The sequence below is a fragment of the Aspergillus nomiae genome, assembly GCF_001204775.2.
Source record: "Aspergillus nomiae NRRL 13137 chromosome Unknown contig00278, whole genome shotgun sequence".
NCBI lineage: Eukaryota > Fungi > Ascomycota > Eurotiomycetes > Eurotiales > Aspergillaceae > Aspergillus > Aspergillus nomiae.
Genome location: NW_015378333.1, coordinates 27419 through 43072, shown reverse-complemented (window position 1 = coordinate 43072; position 15654 = coordinate 27419). Strand labels below are relative to the sequence as shown.

At 48.3% G+C, this 15654-nt stretch overlaps 5 protein-coding genes across 5 annotated transcripts; 1 reads left to right on the top strand and 4 right to left on the bottom strand.

The window, feature by feature from the left end:
- Positions 1-915: 915 nt before the first annotated feature.
- ANOM_008731 (NAD(P)/FAD-dependent oxidoreductase) lies at positions 916-2335 on the top strand (the record flags this gene model as incomplete). The annotated part of the gene is made up of 3 exons (XM_015553987.1): positions 916-1723; positions 1770-2013; positions 2071-2335. The coding sequence occupies 3 exons, from the start codon at positions 916-918 to the stop codon at positions 2333-2335; spliced, it is 1317 nt and encodes a 438-aa protein (XP_015404219.1).
- Positions 2336-3667: 1332 nt separating this feature from the next.
- ANOM_008730 (uncharacterized protein) lies at positions 3668-5493 on the bottom strand (the record flags this gene model as incomplete). Its single annotated transcript, XM_015553986.1, has 5 exons — positions 5377-5493; positions 5017-5226; positions 4842-4961; positions 4520-4781; positions 3668-4443 (listed from the first exon to the last, which is right to left on the bottom strand). Exons 1-5 carry the CDS (start codon positions 5488-5490, stop codon positions 3668-3670), a joined length of 1482 nt encoding a protein of 493 aa, XP_015404220.1. The 5' UTR covers positions 5491-5493.
- Positions 5494-5960: 467 nt separating this feature from the next.
- Positions 5961-7644, bottom strand: ANOM_008729 (cytochrome P450; the record flags this gene model as incomplete). The annotated part of the gene is made up of 3 exons (XM_015553985.1): positions 5961-6553; positions 6614-7307; positions 7378-7644. The coding sequence occupies 3 exons, from the start codon at positions 7642-7644 to the stop codon at positions 5961-5963; spliced, it is 1554 nt and encodes a 517-aa protein (XP_015404230.1).
- A 989-nt stretch (positions 7645-8633) lies between these two features.
- Positions 8634-10639, bottom strand: ANOM_008728 (sugar porter family MFS transporter; the record flags this gene model as incomplete). The annotated part of the gene is made up of 7 exons (XM_015553984.1): positions 8634-8824; positions 8880-9010; positions 9098-9452; positions 9534-10069; positions 10132-10387; positions 10446-10497; positions 10556-10639. The coding sequence occupies 7 exons, from the start codon at positions 10637-10639 to the stop codon at positions 8634-8636; spliced, it is 1605 nt and encodes a 534-aa protein (XP_015404229.1).
- A 955-nt stretch (positions 10640-11594) lies between these two features.
- Positions 11595-13508, bottom strand: ANOM_008727 (uncharacterized protein; the record flags this gene model as incomplete). Its single annotated transcript, XM_015553983.1, has 2 exons — positions 11595-13415; positions 13467-13508. 2 exons carry the CDS (start codon positions 13506-13508, stop codon positions 11595-11597), a joined length of 1863 nt encoding a protein of 620 aa, XP_015404222.1.
- Positions 13509-15654: the final 2146 nt, after the last annotated feature.

The window sequence follows — 15654 nt, the reverse complement described above, 5'->3', positions numbered from 1 at the left end:
TCTATCTATATAGATAGATCGATCGATCTTGGAATCTTGGATCAGCTCTTGGAACTTTATCTTGACTTGCTGTCACCCTATGGACAGGATCTGCCAGAGCGGCGACCCGAATACATATCCCCACTCTCTCCTACTTAGCATATTTAGATTTTTAACTTTATAACCAGCACCAATATAATATTTAATTCTCCCGAATTCAATGGCGATTCAGAGTGATACCTGTCCTGATTCGTTACCCATATATTCCTATCTAGTGACATCTTCCGCCGAGAGTTGATATATCTGGATATATCACACTTCAGCCTGACAGATATATATCGACCGATTCAAATAGATATGTAAAAATAGCACAAAGTTACAAACACTTTCGATATTAACAAAGAAAACAAACTTACATTTAGAATTAGATTCTTAATCTACTATAGCTTCTATATCAATGTATGTGGCCAGAGGTAGCAAGTATATCAAGATAGAACGATAGAAGGCAAAACCCTTTTGCATGGCGGTCTATATGGTTAGTAGTTATCGATAGTGATAGCGATGGAAGGCGGAACCCAAAACTGCTAAAAGTTCCCGCTGGAATGTCAGCCCGAAATAGGCATAGCATACTCCATATAAACTCGATCTCGATCAAATCTCCAGAGAATTCGCCACTACCAGACAACGGTCCGTAGACGGTCCGGATGCGGTCCGCATTTCCTTTATCTTCGCCGTGATAGCAGTAGACCTCCGCATGGAACCCCGCACGAACATCAGAGTCGTCAATTAGGATAGCCTGGAGTCTTCAATTGATAGATAAACAGGCAATTCGCCCCAAGCAATTGAAAATACAAGTTCCCTGATTCCCTCCCTGTCTTAAAGAGCTGCCGAGACTCTCAAATCGCCCCCCAAAGAATACTCGGAATCGCTCTCGATATGACCTCACGCAACCCCTCGTACCTCATTGTTGGCGCCGGCGTCTTTGGCGTCTCAACTGCCTATCATCTTATTCAGAAGTATCCCAATGCATCGGTAACTCTAGTGGACCGAGATTCATACGACGCCGAGTCTCGTGTGGCTGCTTCATGGGATTGGAACAAGGTTGTCCGCGCCGACTACGATGATAAGATCTACTGCAGACTGGCTCTAGAAGCTCAGGACATTTTCAAGTCGGATCCCCTTTGGCAGCCATATTTCCACCAGACTGGCGTCTACTGGACGTGCCGCAGTAGCTATGCGCAAACCGTCATCACCAACCACAAGGAGCTCGGCCGCAACGACGACATCATCGCCCTGCCTGTCGCGGAGGCCCGAAAGCTTTACGGCGGGCTTTTTGACAATGCTGACTACACCGGTGTGAAGGAGGTTCTGATTAACAGGGCCAGTGGTTGGGCTGCCGCTGGAGATGCTCTTCGAGCAGTCACCAAAAGGTGTCTTGAATTGGGCGTCAAGTACGTGACTGCTGACGTTGCCACGCTGAAATTCGATGGTCGCGGTTCTTGCACCGGTGTCAAGACGAAATCGGGACAAACTTTGTCGGCCACGCATGTTATCGTCGCTGCTGGCGCTTTCACACCAACATTGCTGGAGTGGTCCGCTGCGGCGAGCGGCAATGCCGGCCTCCGAGCTGAAGAGCGAATTCTGGCCGCTGGTATTACGACAGGAATGGCACAGCTCAATAAGGAGCAGTACAAGAAGTTCAAAGACATGCCCGTTGGCTTCCAGGGCTACACCCCCAATGAGGGTAAGATCTTCAAAGACTTTACATGAAAGCTGCTAACAGTAAATAGGCAAGCCCTTCATTGGTACCCTTCCTCCTACTGCAGACGGAGAGCTGAAGTGGTGGGGTTCTAAGATTTTCACAAACACTCGAGAAGTGCTACCTGGCCGTCATATCTCCTCACCCCCTCCTAAATCCGATTACAACCAGTGGAATGTTCCTGGGCCACTTAGGCAGGACATTGTCGAGTCCAGGAATCTATGGTATGGGCCTGAGAGCGCAGATTGGCAGATGACGAAACACCGGATTTGCTGGTGAGTACCCTTTCAAACAATTAGTTAACGTGGCGAGGGAAATGTAACATTCAACAGGGACGCTTTCACCACTACCTCTGATTTCATCATTTCTCCTCACTCCGCCTCAAAGGGTCTCTACGTCGCAAGTTGCGGTTCGTTCCATGGCTACAAGTTCTTCCCCGTGCTGGGCAAATACATCGTACAAATGCTTGAGGGCGAGTTGGAGCCCGAATTGGTAGAGAAATGGGCCTGGGACCGAGAGCGACCTGATTCGTCTCAAAACGTCGAGTATCCAAACGCTGAGATGAAGCATCTCTTGCAGCCTGTATCGAAGCTGTAGTGGAAACTTGAAGTTGAATTTGTTTTTCCTTGGTCTACTTAAAGCAGAGTAACATAGATATTATACCTCGAATATATTTCCCTTCTAACGAAGTTAGCTCAAGAACTGAACATTCATATCAAACTATATTCGCCTAGTCATGGCTTCATCATGACATGTATTACAAATATCGTGAATGTGGTGTCTAGCCCTCCTGGCCCCTATGTGGTTGATTAATAGGACCATAGATTCCTGTTAATGTTTGCAGCGTTCTTCAAGATGTATATATCCCGTTACGTATGCTTGCTGAGTCCAATATAGCAGATGAGGTCTTGGTCGCTGTTGTTACTATTTATATTCTGTTCTTTGCCTCTTCATGGGGCCCAGTCTCATGGGCTGTTATTCGTGAGTTGTGGATGAAAAGTGTTTTGGAAGTAAAGACAGGAGCACTGGACCTTTGACCGTGCCTGAGGGCTGTGATTCTTTTCCACACAAACACTACAATATCTGAGACGCAACGGCTCTCCGGCTGCTTGTAGAGGTGCCATATAGCTAAAGAAGTCCGATGCTTCTATATAGTGTCTGTATGGTCCCTATACCCTGTAGGCCAAATCATGTGGGGATGTGACAATCTTCACTAGGCGAAAGTCGCAAAGGAAATCATACAACACCTTTCCCTATCTAACAACATCAATCCCATCACTTGGTGTTGAGCTATTTAAATGAAGAAAATAGATTAATTATAGTGAAGGAAAAGTAAGTAAGTGATAGAAGATAAATATGAACGCTGGCGAGGAGATGCATGCCTAACATGGTACCTCATGGTCCGTCCCTCAATCCTCCTGGGTGAATGGATGGTTCGCCCGGTATATGATGTGGAAAATATAACTGCTGTTTTCATTGGCTATATCTCTCTATATTTGAGGCTGTGGGTGAGTGCCAGGACAGTCACTTATCCTGAGAAAGACAGAGTTGGCGAAGATATATTTTTGTTCCTTGGCTACTACATCCTACTCACCAGGGGCGTGTTTCTATGGCAAAACCCTCACCCTCCAATCTTTTTTTTCCTTATCGCCGCTCCCTTCCCCACTATGTATTCCACGGCGACCAAGTGCGAAGCTGAATATTATTATACAGCTACATTGGGTGGTAAATGTGAATTCATGCTTGTATAATCAAGGCGGTGTTCTGGCGCCTTATACACTGGCATTTGAACATGCAAATAGTAATTCCTTGATAGTAAGTAATCGGGCTTTGAATGCTCTTTGCTTGTTATGTTGTTTCAGAAATGTTAATTAATCCTGTTGGCCAAAGGCGATGGGCCCTGGGCAAAAATATCAAATAAGACACAGTCTAAACCCGCCAAAGTCCCCTCAGATACTCCTTCGCCTTCAAACACGGCCACCCAAGGTGCGACTCCGCCTCTGAGAGAATCTGGAACAGGAGTGTAGTTTCAGCCGGATCATCAAACAGCTCCCCACATATCGCAATCACAAGACCCGCACCCACCAGCGCCTGTGTAAACTCCGGGTTTGACATGGCCACCCCACAGATAATCCGAGCACTATCTCGTATCCGATCATTATTACTCCTGCCCCTCCTCCTCTGCTGAATACGTGAGAGACAGCTCTGCGGACACGAGGCCAGCAAAAGCACCCGCGCAAGTTCAATATGCTGCCGCGCGGCAACGTGGTAATCATTCGCATAGTACAGCTGCGGAAACGGATTGTCGGGCGAGATCTGTTTCTGCGAATATATCGGCCGGAATGATTCAGGACACAGACGCTCCCAGTCTTCGATGTACTGCATTAGGCACTCCCAGTGGTGGTTTTGGGTCGGATTGACGGCACCCTCGCCGTAGGCGAGGTTGGTTACTTTTGCGACGTGAGCGATGGCTCGAAGAGCCCACATTCGTTCGGACGTGGGTTCCAATGAGGTGTCGATGTTGCAGTGGTCGGCTAGGTTGCCTATTGGGCGTTGCGTGAGGTTGGCTACGTAGATCTCGGATCGAAGTACGACGAGGAATACAGCGTCGGTAAAGCTCGAGCGGAAAACATGGCCTTCGGTGATGCGGAGGAGAAGTTGGGCGGATAGCATATGGTGAGTACGGGTGGAGTCCTCGGGGGTTTCTTGTGTTGGTGTCAGTGATACCTATCCTGTCTCCATTGCACCGCTACCATACCTGGCTGGGGACGGGGAAGGTACCGGTCATCTCTTCGAAGAAGCGGAGGATCGCTGCCGAAGCCAGGATCGTATCAGGCAGCGCCGTCTCCTGGTCATTCAGTGCCGCTATGAGGCTTCGGAGGCAGCGCTTCTGGTACTCGTCTGCGACATGACTCTGCCAGTTGAGGGATGTGCTTTGGTGGCGAGCGGAAACCGCCAGGGCAGCGTATAGGAGCGTGATCTCAGTTGCGGCGTTATTGCCAATATAAGTGCGGAAGTGCTGGTATGGATCACAGTAGTCAAACTAGATGAAGATTTCATCATCAGCAAGTCGACTGGACAGCAAGCACATGGCAGGTCACACCCAAGGGGAAAGGGTCGTGAGAAAATATTTGAGAAGTGACGCCTCGAATGGGGACTCCAACGGCCAAGGCAGCTTCTCTGCACCCTCAGGAGATATAAGATTACCTCGAGCTATGAGAGACTGTGCCAGACAAGTTTAGTATAGATCAGTGTCGTGGAACTTCGGCATTGCATACATTTGGCGTTTCCGGCGAACTCGACGCATTCGTAGTCAGCTCGACAGAACTCTCTGGACTACCGAGACCCAAGAGAAAATCGTCTGACACCCCAGCGTCATCCACAGAATCCACCTGGATGGAAGCCCCGGATTCTGTATGATCTTCCCCGATCACAACTCCCGGGCTCTCGCTCGGAGGTGAAGTACGTCTGGGTACCTCCGAGGCACACTGCGTCATGTAAAAGATGGTTTTCCTCTCACGACAACATTTTGTCTTCGCATTTATGCAGGAAGTGCAGGATTCATTTCCTGATCTGCGGTTACCTGACACTGAATCAGCGAACGAGACAATCCCAATGCAGGATCACTAGGGGCTTACAACGGATATGTCGTGTGCGGCATCGGTCGCTGAGACTATTAGCATGATGTTCATCTGTGTAAGAAGTCTAGACTCGTACCAAGCTTGATATCGGCCTAGCCGCGTGGCGCCCATGGTGCTATTCCAAATGTAATATCAGATCAGGGATCGAATGTGGATGCGGGATAGGAGCGGTGTGTTCGGGAGGGAGACTGCGGGGAGCAGCGGGGAACGCCAATGCGGGGAAATGACGGTGCTGAGGACACGGTCCGACAACAGGCGTGATTTTACAGGAGTAGACAGTTACTGCAAGGCCTGTACGGTTCTACAGTTTCATGAACACCTCTGGTGGCGTCAAGCTACGTCTGACAAAAGTGATCCGCTTTGCAATAGTCGGTCCTACCAGCTACAGAGGAAATTGACTGCGGTGCTCACAACGAATACTTCAGTTAACAGAAATAGACTAGGGATTAATCGCATATTTCCAGGAATAGAAGCGCCGGCCTATTTCTAGCCTTGTATGGCAAGATGACATCATTAAACAAGATAGGGGGGCCGATCAAGCTACTCAAATGTGGACAAGGAAAACCAAGTAAAAGAAGAAATCATGTCAGCCTTCGTAACCTCAACCTCACCGGAAGTGGACCTGGGTTCATATTCAAATGCTCGTACGAAGTCTGCGGCACCGACGGATTTGCCAACTCTAGATCGTATCGATGAACGATAGACGAAATGAGAGTTGTCTGCTCCAGATAACTGATATTCCGACCAATACAGCCACGAGCGCCAGCACTGAAGGTGATGAAGTATGGCTGAAGCTGTTTTCCTGCTTCCCCCAGCCAGCGCTCAGGACGGAAGACCTCCGGGTCTGGGAACACATTGGCATCCCGATGTGCAACATATGATGACATGGACACGGTAGTATTGCCTGGGACCCACTGTCCTAAGATCTCGCATCCCTCGGAGGGGGTCTTTCGAGGTAGATTGAACGGCGTCGGGGGAAGGATTCTCAGACTCTCATCCAGGCAGGCTCGCAGATACGGGAGGTCTTTCACCTTGTCGTATGGGATTGACATCTCGTCATCATCGGCTACTGCATCTACTTCCTCGCGGAGTTTGGCGAGCACGTCTGGGTGCTTCAGCAGCATGTACATCATGTTATTGATAGCCACGGCGGTGGAGACCGATCCAGCGTTGACTGAATCAACCAAGTCAGTTCAGGGTCGATCGTGAGGAAGGACATGGCAAAGAAACATACGCATAATTGAGATCTCCGCTACAATCTCTCCAAAGGGGAGATAATTGGGAGATCCATCTTTCGTTTCCATCAGGGCCTGGAAGAAGTCATCCAACTTCTCACCCTTCTGATATCGCTGTAGTCGCTTGCGAACTTGATGGATTACAATGCCATCAAAGCCGTCACCGATTGCGAAAAGCTTTCGGTATCGAGTCGGCAGTCGCCTCGACCATGTCACCAGCGACTTGTACCATCCATACGACCACACCAGCTGTGATTGAGCGGTGATCTGACTATGGAGGCATTCCCGGTAGCTGACGAGCCGTGTGGTACCGTCCAAAGACTCCGAGACTGTCATGTCATCTCCGTGGTCTAGACATCCCAGCACGGCGTTCAATCCGATATCTGCGATCGCATCCATCGTGAAGAAGTTCGACCAAGCGCGCCAGTCAATGACACTGACATCCGCCTGGAGCGAGGACTCTTGTCCTGCAGTTGGGCATCGCTTGTCCAACTGACCACACAGTTTGTTCACCTTGTCGATGACTTTGAACTCCCAGTCTTCGAGGTTCTTCAAGGCGTAGGCACTGGACAGGACCTTTCGCTTTCGCTGATGGTCCTTCTTGTCGATCACGTCGGCTAGGTTGAAGTGGCTCCCGGAAAGTAATTGGTACATATCGTCTTTGATGCACTTGGTGGAGTGGCCGTAAATGTCCTGTTGGTCATAGGAAGGTTAGCTCGGTAGTGAAGGGGCGATGGCAAAGGTTGGTCTGCTTGTTTCGTACCTTGATGGCACGAGCGTCACCGTAGGAGAGCGAATTCGGACCAACTCGTAGAACAGGATGCTTCTTATGCAGCTCGGCCAGTCGCTTCGAGCGTGTACCATGAGCGCTTGCAATCATGTAGGGGATGTTGGTGACTCCAGCGAGAAGGCTCATGGAAGGGTATCGTCGTAAGCCCTTGCGGTCGATGAAGTATACGAGAATCGGGTATAGAATGAGGCGAATGAAGAGCAGCGAGGCTGCCAAAGCGATGGCGAGAGCTCCATACATACTTGGTGATATTGTTGAACCCGACAGAGAAGATAATACTCGGCTTTCAAAGACTAGTATTAAATCCCATACTTATAAGCTGTCTCTACCGGGGTGTCTGGTGGGTCATCTTAATGGCGAGGAACAACACTCATGCTCTCAACCCCCAGAGACGAACCAGTAGTCTCCAGGATTCATCCCTGGATCGACACCGGCAGTATATCGGAAACAAGGCGTTGTTGGGCATCGGGTAACTACGCCCGACGAAGAAGGTATCCCCGTCAACCGGGTGCTTTGCCCAATGCAGCAATCGGGCAATGCACAATTATTTAATCTTATTCTTATTTGATATATAGATAGAACTTTATTTATTTAATTTATAATTTTTCAATATGGGGTCAAAAGTATTGCAACAAAGCCCAAAACACACCAAAACTTGATATATTGATTTATATTACATTAACGACAAAATATGATTAAAAATAATATATATAAAAAATAATTATTTGCGGGTTCTAAAAATAATAAAAAAACAATACAGTATACTATATTTTTTATTAAGATATAGAGTAAATATATAGATATACAAAGTATCAACCTATATACATTTATTGTAGTATGTTGCAATACTTTTGACCTGGCATTTTACCTCCACCGACGCTGAAGGTGACCCGACTGGCCTCGATGAGAAGAGAACTGCGGTGGATTAAACCCCCGGGGTTCTTTCCGGTGCCATCCACTATCCAACCGACGCCCACAGACATGGAAAGAACCGAGACCTGATTGCACGACGAGGTATTCTTTCTACGCATCCATACATCTACGGGTAATACCTCGAGAGCCCCACATGAGTGACGTTCGTTTGTTTTCTGGCGTCGAAGAGCTAGCTAGCTACATTGGTAGAATTTTCAACCGGGGGTCCAAGAGCCATATGTTCATTCAAGAGTTGTGGGGCTCCTAATGTAGCCATTGCTATTGCTGTCACACTGATAGTATGATCGAGATGCCCCTCATTCGACATGCTCCACTTCTAGGTCCTCCACTTTGGTCGACCGATTGATCTTGCTTATCTGGATCTCCTCGTCCTCGTGTTGGATATACTTCAGAGGGCGCTTTGCTGAGATGGCATCCGGGTCCTTGGTGACGATGAGCGCAGGGTTGGACCGGTAATAAGCGTCCATGTCTTCCAGGTTGCGGTTTGCTATGGACTTGAGTCATTGCCAGTTCCCAAAACGCACATATGAAGAGCAACCGACCGGTTTCTGGATAAAACAGATAAATCACGGGCATGAATGCGGCGTTGAGAACCGTCCAGATGATATAGAACCGCCAGCCAAGGTTTTGAATACCAATGGGCGTAATCTCGACAATCACAAAGTTCGATAACCTGTAGCCATGTGAGCTATTCTTCCTCATGGATGCCGCAGGCACAAAAAACAAACAAAAAGAAAAAAAAAACAAAAAACGTTCTCACCAATTGGTAGCTGTCGCGACGGCAGCGCCCTTGGTCCGCATCTGAAGCGAATTGATCTCAGTAGGGTAGAGCCACGGCACACCCAGCATACCGATACCGAACACAATGAAGTAGAGAAAAAAGAACGAAATCGAAGCGGATGCGTATTTGGTTCCGTCGGCGCTTGATTCCGCGTAGGATAGCAACACCGTGATGATCAAATAACAAACAAACTGACCGAGGGTTGATATCAACATACAGCCTCTTCTGCCGACCTTTTCCACAAGGGGAACTCCGACCAACGAAAACACAAGATATGAGGTCGCGCTGCAGGCGGCGAGAAGCCTTGCCATTTGGTTCGATAGCCCCACGGAATCTAAATTTGCATGACAAGGTTAACAGGAGAGGCAGAACACGGGAAGGGATACATAGGACGAGATAGGTGATCTTGGCTTACTGATCAGCACAGTAGGAAAATAATATCCAAGGCCATTGATGCCTTCGAATTGCTGAATGAACTGTGTACCTGCTCCAAGCAACAGTCTTCGGACAGTCTTGGTGTCGTGTTGGGACTTCTTCCGTGAAAGAAGGTCTCGCCACCTGAGGCTGTTCTCGCGCTCATACCGAACGCTAAACTCAATCTCATTTCGCAGGGTGGTAATGTACGGATGGTCAACAGGCTTGGCTTCTAGGCAGGAGAGAACTTCCAGAGCCTTTGCCTCCTGTTGATGGGCCATCAACCACCTAGGAGACTCTGGAAGCCAAGGCACTGTTCCCCATAGTATGAAAAAGAAGATAAACTGGAATGCAATCGGGAAGCGCCATGCAATTGCGCCGCCGTGGAAGGATAATCCGTAGTTGATCCAGTTGACCAAGGCGTAACCTGCAATGTTCATCATCATATCCAAGATCACGAGCTTGCCTCTCCATTGAGGGGAGGCAGTCTCGGTTTGCCAAATCGGGGCAGTTGACGTGTTGAGACCGTTTCCAGCCCTGCAGCTTCATGTGAGCCTGGTGCCTATAGTAGGGGTATAAGGTAAGAAGCCAAGGCTGACCCGAGAACTATTCTACCGACAATGATCTGCGGCAAGCTGTATGAAGTCATCTGGAGAATGGTTCCAACGGCCATGATAGTGGTCCCCAGCATGATGGCCTTTTTGCGGCCCAGACGCTCCCCAAGGGTAAACGCCATGACGGCACCAGAGAAGCAACCGATGTCGTAGATTGCGGTTACCGTCGACAGGGTTGAAGTCTTCCTTGGGCCTATGAGACTGTGGACCTCGAGAAAGTCACCTGTGACTACAACGCCACCTGTGTTGACCATGAGCATCGATGTCTTGTTGTAGACAGGAATAGAGGGATGACGCACCGAAGACTCCTTGATCATAGCCAAAAAGACTCATGTCGGTGGCACAGGCAATCTAGAGTCGCAAGCTCAGCCATGGGGGCAGTTGAGAGTTGACATGAGCAACGTCATACTGTTATCCAAAGTGTCAACCATCCTCCAGTTAAGCCGAGGTAGGGCCTCCGTGTCTTGGTGGAAGTCGACGTTGAAGCAACCATGATGCAAAACTATCCAATGTGCAAGAGACTTGAATGTGTAGACAGAAATACATGGGGGATAGATTGAGGCTTTTATGGTATTCATTGTGGCTGGACGAACTATACCCCAAACCCCAGGCCCCAATCCGTGCGCAAGTGTTATGCGGGGGGTAGTAGCATATAATTTCGATGATCGCAAAAAATGCATCCATGCCGAACTGGATTCAACGGTAGAGCCCAGAACTGTGCATTACCGCGATCCTCAATCGACGGGTATGATCTCCGTATGGGAAACAGTCGCCCGCAGGTAAAGTGGAGCTATCGGGTGAGCAGCGTTTTTCATTCGACAAAAGCTTTGTACGGCGGACTAAATCGAGCTAACGGACAATATAATGGAAAATATGACCAACTTTACAAATAGCAACACACTTTATATTAACCAATTAGATCTATTTATTTGGCCCTACCCTAAGTTTTAACCAATTATATACTTTAAATTATTTCTATACTTTCGAACTATCGACTAATCCAGTCCCGAAATATTGACCGCCTTGAAGAGTCTCTTAGAAATCCTAGATCTTTAGAGATATCAATACTACTAGGTAGATATTTAGGGATACTAGTACTAAATATTTAGAGAGAGCACCAGTGCTATATTCCTATAGCCCCCTCTAAATTTTAGACTTCTAGTACCCTGGCTACCCTAAGCTAGGGCCCCAGTTCTGAAGGTCGTGGCGAGGTTCGGGGGCGGCAAGACACTAAGTCTTTTAAGGTGCGTGGTAGCCGTGGCTTTATGTAAAACGCTAACATTTCGGTAAGAAATGCGGAAATCTGGTCTATTGTCCGTTAGCTGGATTTAGTCTACCGTAGCCTTCTGCACCAACTCAAGCGCCGATTCTTTCTACAGCGAGAGAAAAAGGCTGATCCAAGTTGATACTCCTAACCATCCTAGCAATGCATGCAGGTTCTGTCCATTTTACCCCCACACATCAAGTTGCCATTTCCGCATCCGTATCTGAGCACCTTCAAAGTCCCGCGTCTCAGCATCGGTCCAGCCTTCTTTCCTCTGAATGATGCGGAGCAGCTCCTCCCGCACAGCACTGGACATACGGACCGACCCACAGATATACACATTGGCCTTCTCACCACAGAGTAGGCCCTGGAGCTCCTCCGCACGGGACCTTACGTGGTCTTGTACATAGCCTTCCCCCTGTCGCGAGTACGCGGTAACCAGTCCAAGCTGGCCATTGAAAGCATCCTGCATCCCGTAAAGCTCATCCTTATACAGATGGGAGGCTCCATCCCGGCAGCCATAAATCAGGACCATCTTCCCGACTCCTCCCTCGATCCCAAGCTTGCGTAGACGGTGCTTCAGAAATCCGATGAACGGTGCAATGCCGGATCCGTTCGCCACCATGATGATAGGGTGCATGGTGGAAGCCGGAGGCTTGAATTTGGATTTCCGCAGGCTGCACCACACGCTCGTACCCAGTCGGCCTTCAGTCCCCTGGATATCCGGGGTGAGTGAATGTCGAGCACCGAGGAAGAATGCTGAGGCCAGACCCAGTGCAGATTGTGCAGTTCCAGGATTGAGTTCTTTCACTGCCACTGTCAGAGAAATCTGCCGTGGACTAATAGCAGGACTAGACGCAATCGAGTAAATTCGGGGCTTGAGTGCGCTCAGATTCTCCAAGAGAAATGGAAAGGGAATCGTCCACACCTGCGACGATCCAGATGCTCTAGTGAGTACGGATGCCAAGCTGAGAGCACAAGTCGCGGACAGATGTCGATAGTCAGCCGCCATTTGGTCCAAGACAGCCCGAGATTTCTCATCTGGCGCAAATTCTTTCAACGAGAGTATAAGATCGTTGGATGCAAGACCAGCAATGTCCAGATGGTGCTTGAATAGAGTATGAATCGTGACCTGCTGTGGCCAGGGGGACTTCGTTTCGCGGTCTTTACGCCGGATTTGCAGCGGTTGGTGCATCTCCTTGCTGTCGATTCCGAGAATCTGACTGAGGCGTTGGATCTCTTGGGTGCTATTCTCCGGCCATATCAAGAGGTGCTCACCGACGTTGTACTTGCCTCTTGGTAAACGGCTGGTATCGATTTCGATGTGTAGTGTCGTCTGTTGTGCATGTGGGGTAAGATTGGTAATCGATGCAATGTTGGCGGAGTAGATGGCTGATTGGGACTGTATCTGTTCCGATCCACTTGGCGAATGAATCGGTCGAGACATTGCCCGATAGTCACCCGGGGAGTCACAGGGTTCAATCTCAAACACAGGCTCGTATGGTCTCGGTCGTTCGGGGATATTGCATTGCTCAACCATCACGTTGATGAGCTGCCTGGACCATTCAGAGTAATCGCCGCGTGTGAATCCACTTGAGTCATCCGCCAATGTAAGATCAAGGATCGGGCAACCTCCAGCAGCCTCAAGTTCCTTTTGAACCTTCCTTGAAAATTGGTTATAGTGCTTATAATTTGAGTTGCCCAATCCGAGGACTGCATAGTGCAGGTGGGACAGATAGCCCGATGGATGCTGTCGCAGTCCTTTGTCTAACCACTCGTCAAATCTGATGGCATTGTCCGGCGGATCTCCTTCACCATAGGTTGATAGGATAAACAGCACAATCACATTGGGAGGAAGCTCTGAGAGGCTGTCGTAGTCATAGTCTGACAGATCCGCAACAATGGTCGCCTTGGAGAACAGCTGAAAGATCGACCGACTGAGATGTCTGGCCAGCTCGTATGATGTACCGGACTGTGTACCATAGAAAATCACGATATCTTTCCCCTGCAGTTACTGTCAACATTTGAATCAATTACACGATCGGAGAGTACTAACCTGGTCTTTTGTTGCCTGGGCAATATTGATATCAGTTGACATTGTCTTCCGGTCATTCACTCCTTGCGGACATTGGTGCCAGAGTGACTGGGCGGCATTCTTGTTGAAAAGAGATGAATCATACAGTAGTATTATGACTATTAATAGGCCTAGCACAAGAGCCAGAATGTCATCACTTTCAGTCGACTGCCAGATATGATGACCATCAAAGGGTCTGTTAACCAGACAAGGAAGCAGTTTCTCCATCTTGTTTTCTCCGACCGGTGAATTATCACGGCGAAAGGAAATAGGGATACTATGTCTACTTCATTCCATCTACTACTGTGGGTATATATATCGACTTGGAAGCAACACTTTCCCTTCTTGCCTGTTGTCCACAAGTTCCTCCACTTTGTACGGACCGAGCGGGGATGAATGCCGAATTTGGCAAAGTCGCCCAGTGCCCTTGACATGCCCCGTGTGATGTGCATTAGTCTCTGTCTATATAGGCGATCGTGGCGCTAAAGTGCTGAACGGGTACGTGGACGGAAATCAAGCAGCACTCTTGCTTTACATTGGTGATCTGCACGTGCCCCACAGCTCTGGGATATTGTTCGTGTAGTCACATGTCGTAGGAACCCTTTAGGTCCTCGCAAATCATCTGGTAGGGGTTCTTTTCTCGATCCGGTCTAGACAACGAGCCACTCGCATATTTATGGACTCTTCTAGTTCCAAAGATCTCCGAAAGTGGCGGAATATGGACATCCACCAAACATCAGCCCCACCTCCGTCCAATGCGCTCGTCCAGTTATTGTTCCTCCAGGGGAACATGAAATAAGCTGATATCGTGAAGTGTTGAAGTATTGGCCCGAGAAGGAACCCTATTCAACGAGAATTTCCTGCAAGAACTAGCAGTGAATTGTACACCTATAGAAAATGGAAGATTTTGCATGGTTGTTGAAGCTGCCTCGGATTATACATGACTGTCGTTCAATTTAGTAAGGGAGAAAGTCTCCTTGGCACAGGCATGTGCCCACACAGAAGATGGGGTGTAGATACGAGAGACCGCGCAAGAAATATCGAAACTGAGGCAGGTTGATACGTCTATAGATCTTGGAAACTATACTGAACAAAAAAGATCGCTCACGGCAAGGTGTAACCCCTATCGATCACCAGGTTGGAGCCAGTCATATGGCTGCAAGCATCGCTTGCAAGGAAAACATACGCCTGGAGAATGGTTAGCTCTCGCTTACGTGACAATGGCCATATCCAAAATATACATATAGCCTTCAGTTCGGCCGGATCACAGATACGACGGCCGGGGACCATGTTCAACCATTGCTCAAATAGCTTCTTGGGCTGCTGGGTGAGCACTGCCATATGATCAGCATCTTCCTTCACTGCATCACGGGGCCACCTCGGGAAAAAACTACTCTTTGTCATCACAAAATTCGGTGAAATTATAGCCATGGACATTTTCCAAGGAGTATCCGAGTATAGGGGTGGCGTTTAGGGGTGGATTACTGTATTGGGAACTCATACCCGACTCCAACTGGTATCAATCCAAGATCTCGTATGATTTCCCTCCCCAGACTGGTCTATCTTGATGTTACTGATCTCGACTATTCCACGATTTTGCATCTTCTCTACTGCATGGCACCAGCTCTGTTGTGCTCTCAACTGTCAAGGTCTTCCTCACACTGGGGGGCCCACTGGAAGAGCATGTCAGGAGGCGATTGGTTTGAAAGTGATAGATTACTTACTGCAGGAGAATAATGTTACACCCGGGCCTTCGTTGTCAAGTCCTAAACCAGGAAGCAGACCACGCGTAGGGCTTCTTATCTAAGGCTGTACTTTGACTTCTATAATTCAACTTTTAGACTAGCTTTGAGTAGGTGTTAGTCTTGAGAGATGTCTGGTTAGTCTAGATAGTTAGTAAATATTCTTATAATTATAAAGAATATTAGGTTATGTAATGGATGGCATTTGTTTATAGACTGTCTGAGCTTTGCGGGTATAGTAAAAAGAAGAGAATTGGATCTCTTTTACTGTATACTTCAACTCCATGGGGTAGCTGGCTTGAAGTTGCACGACACACATACCTAGCATTCGAACAGCAAACCTATGGTATCTGTGCATGTTAAAACTCAATTAATATGTAATATTGAACATCATTGGGCCCCAGAAGAAATTTTAGATTGATGTATCC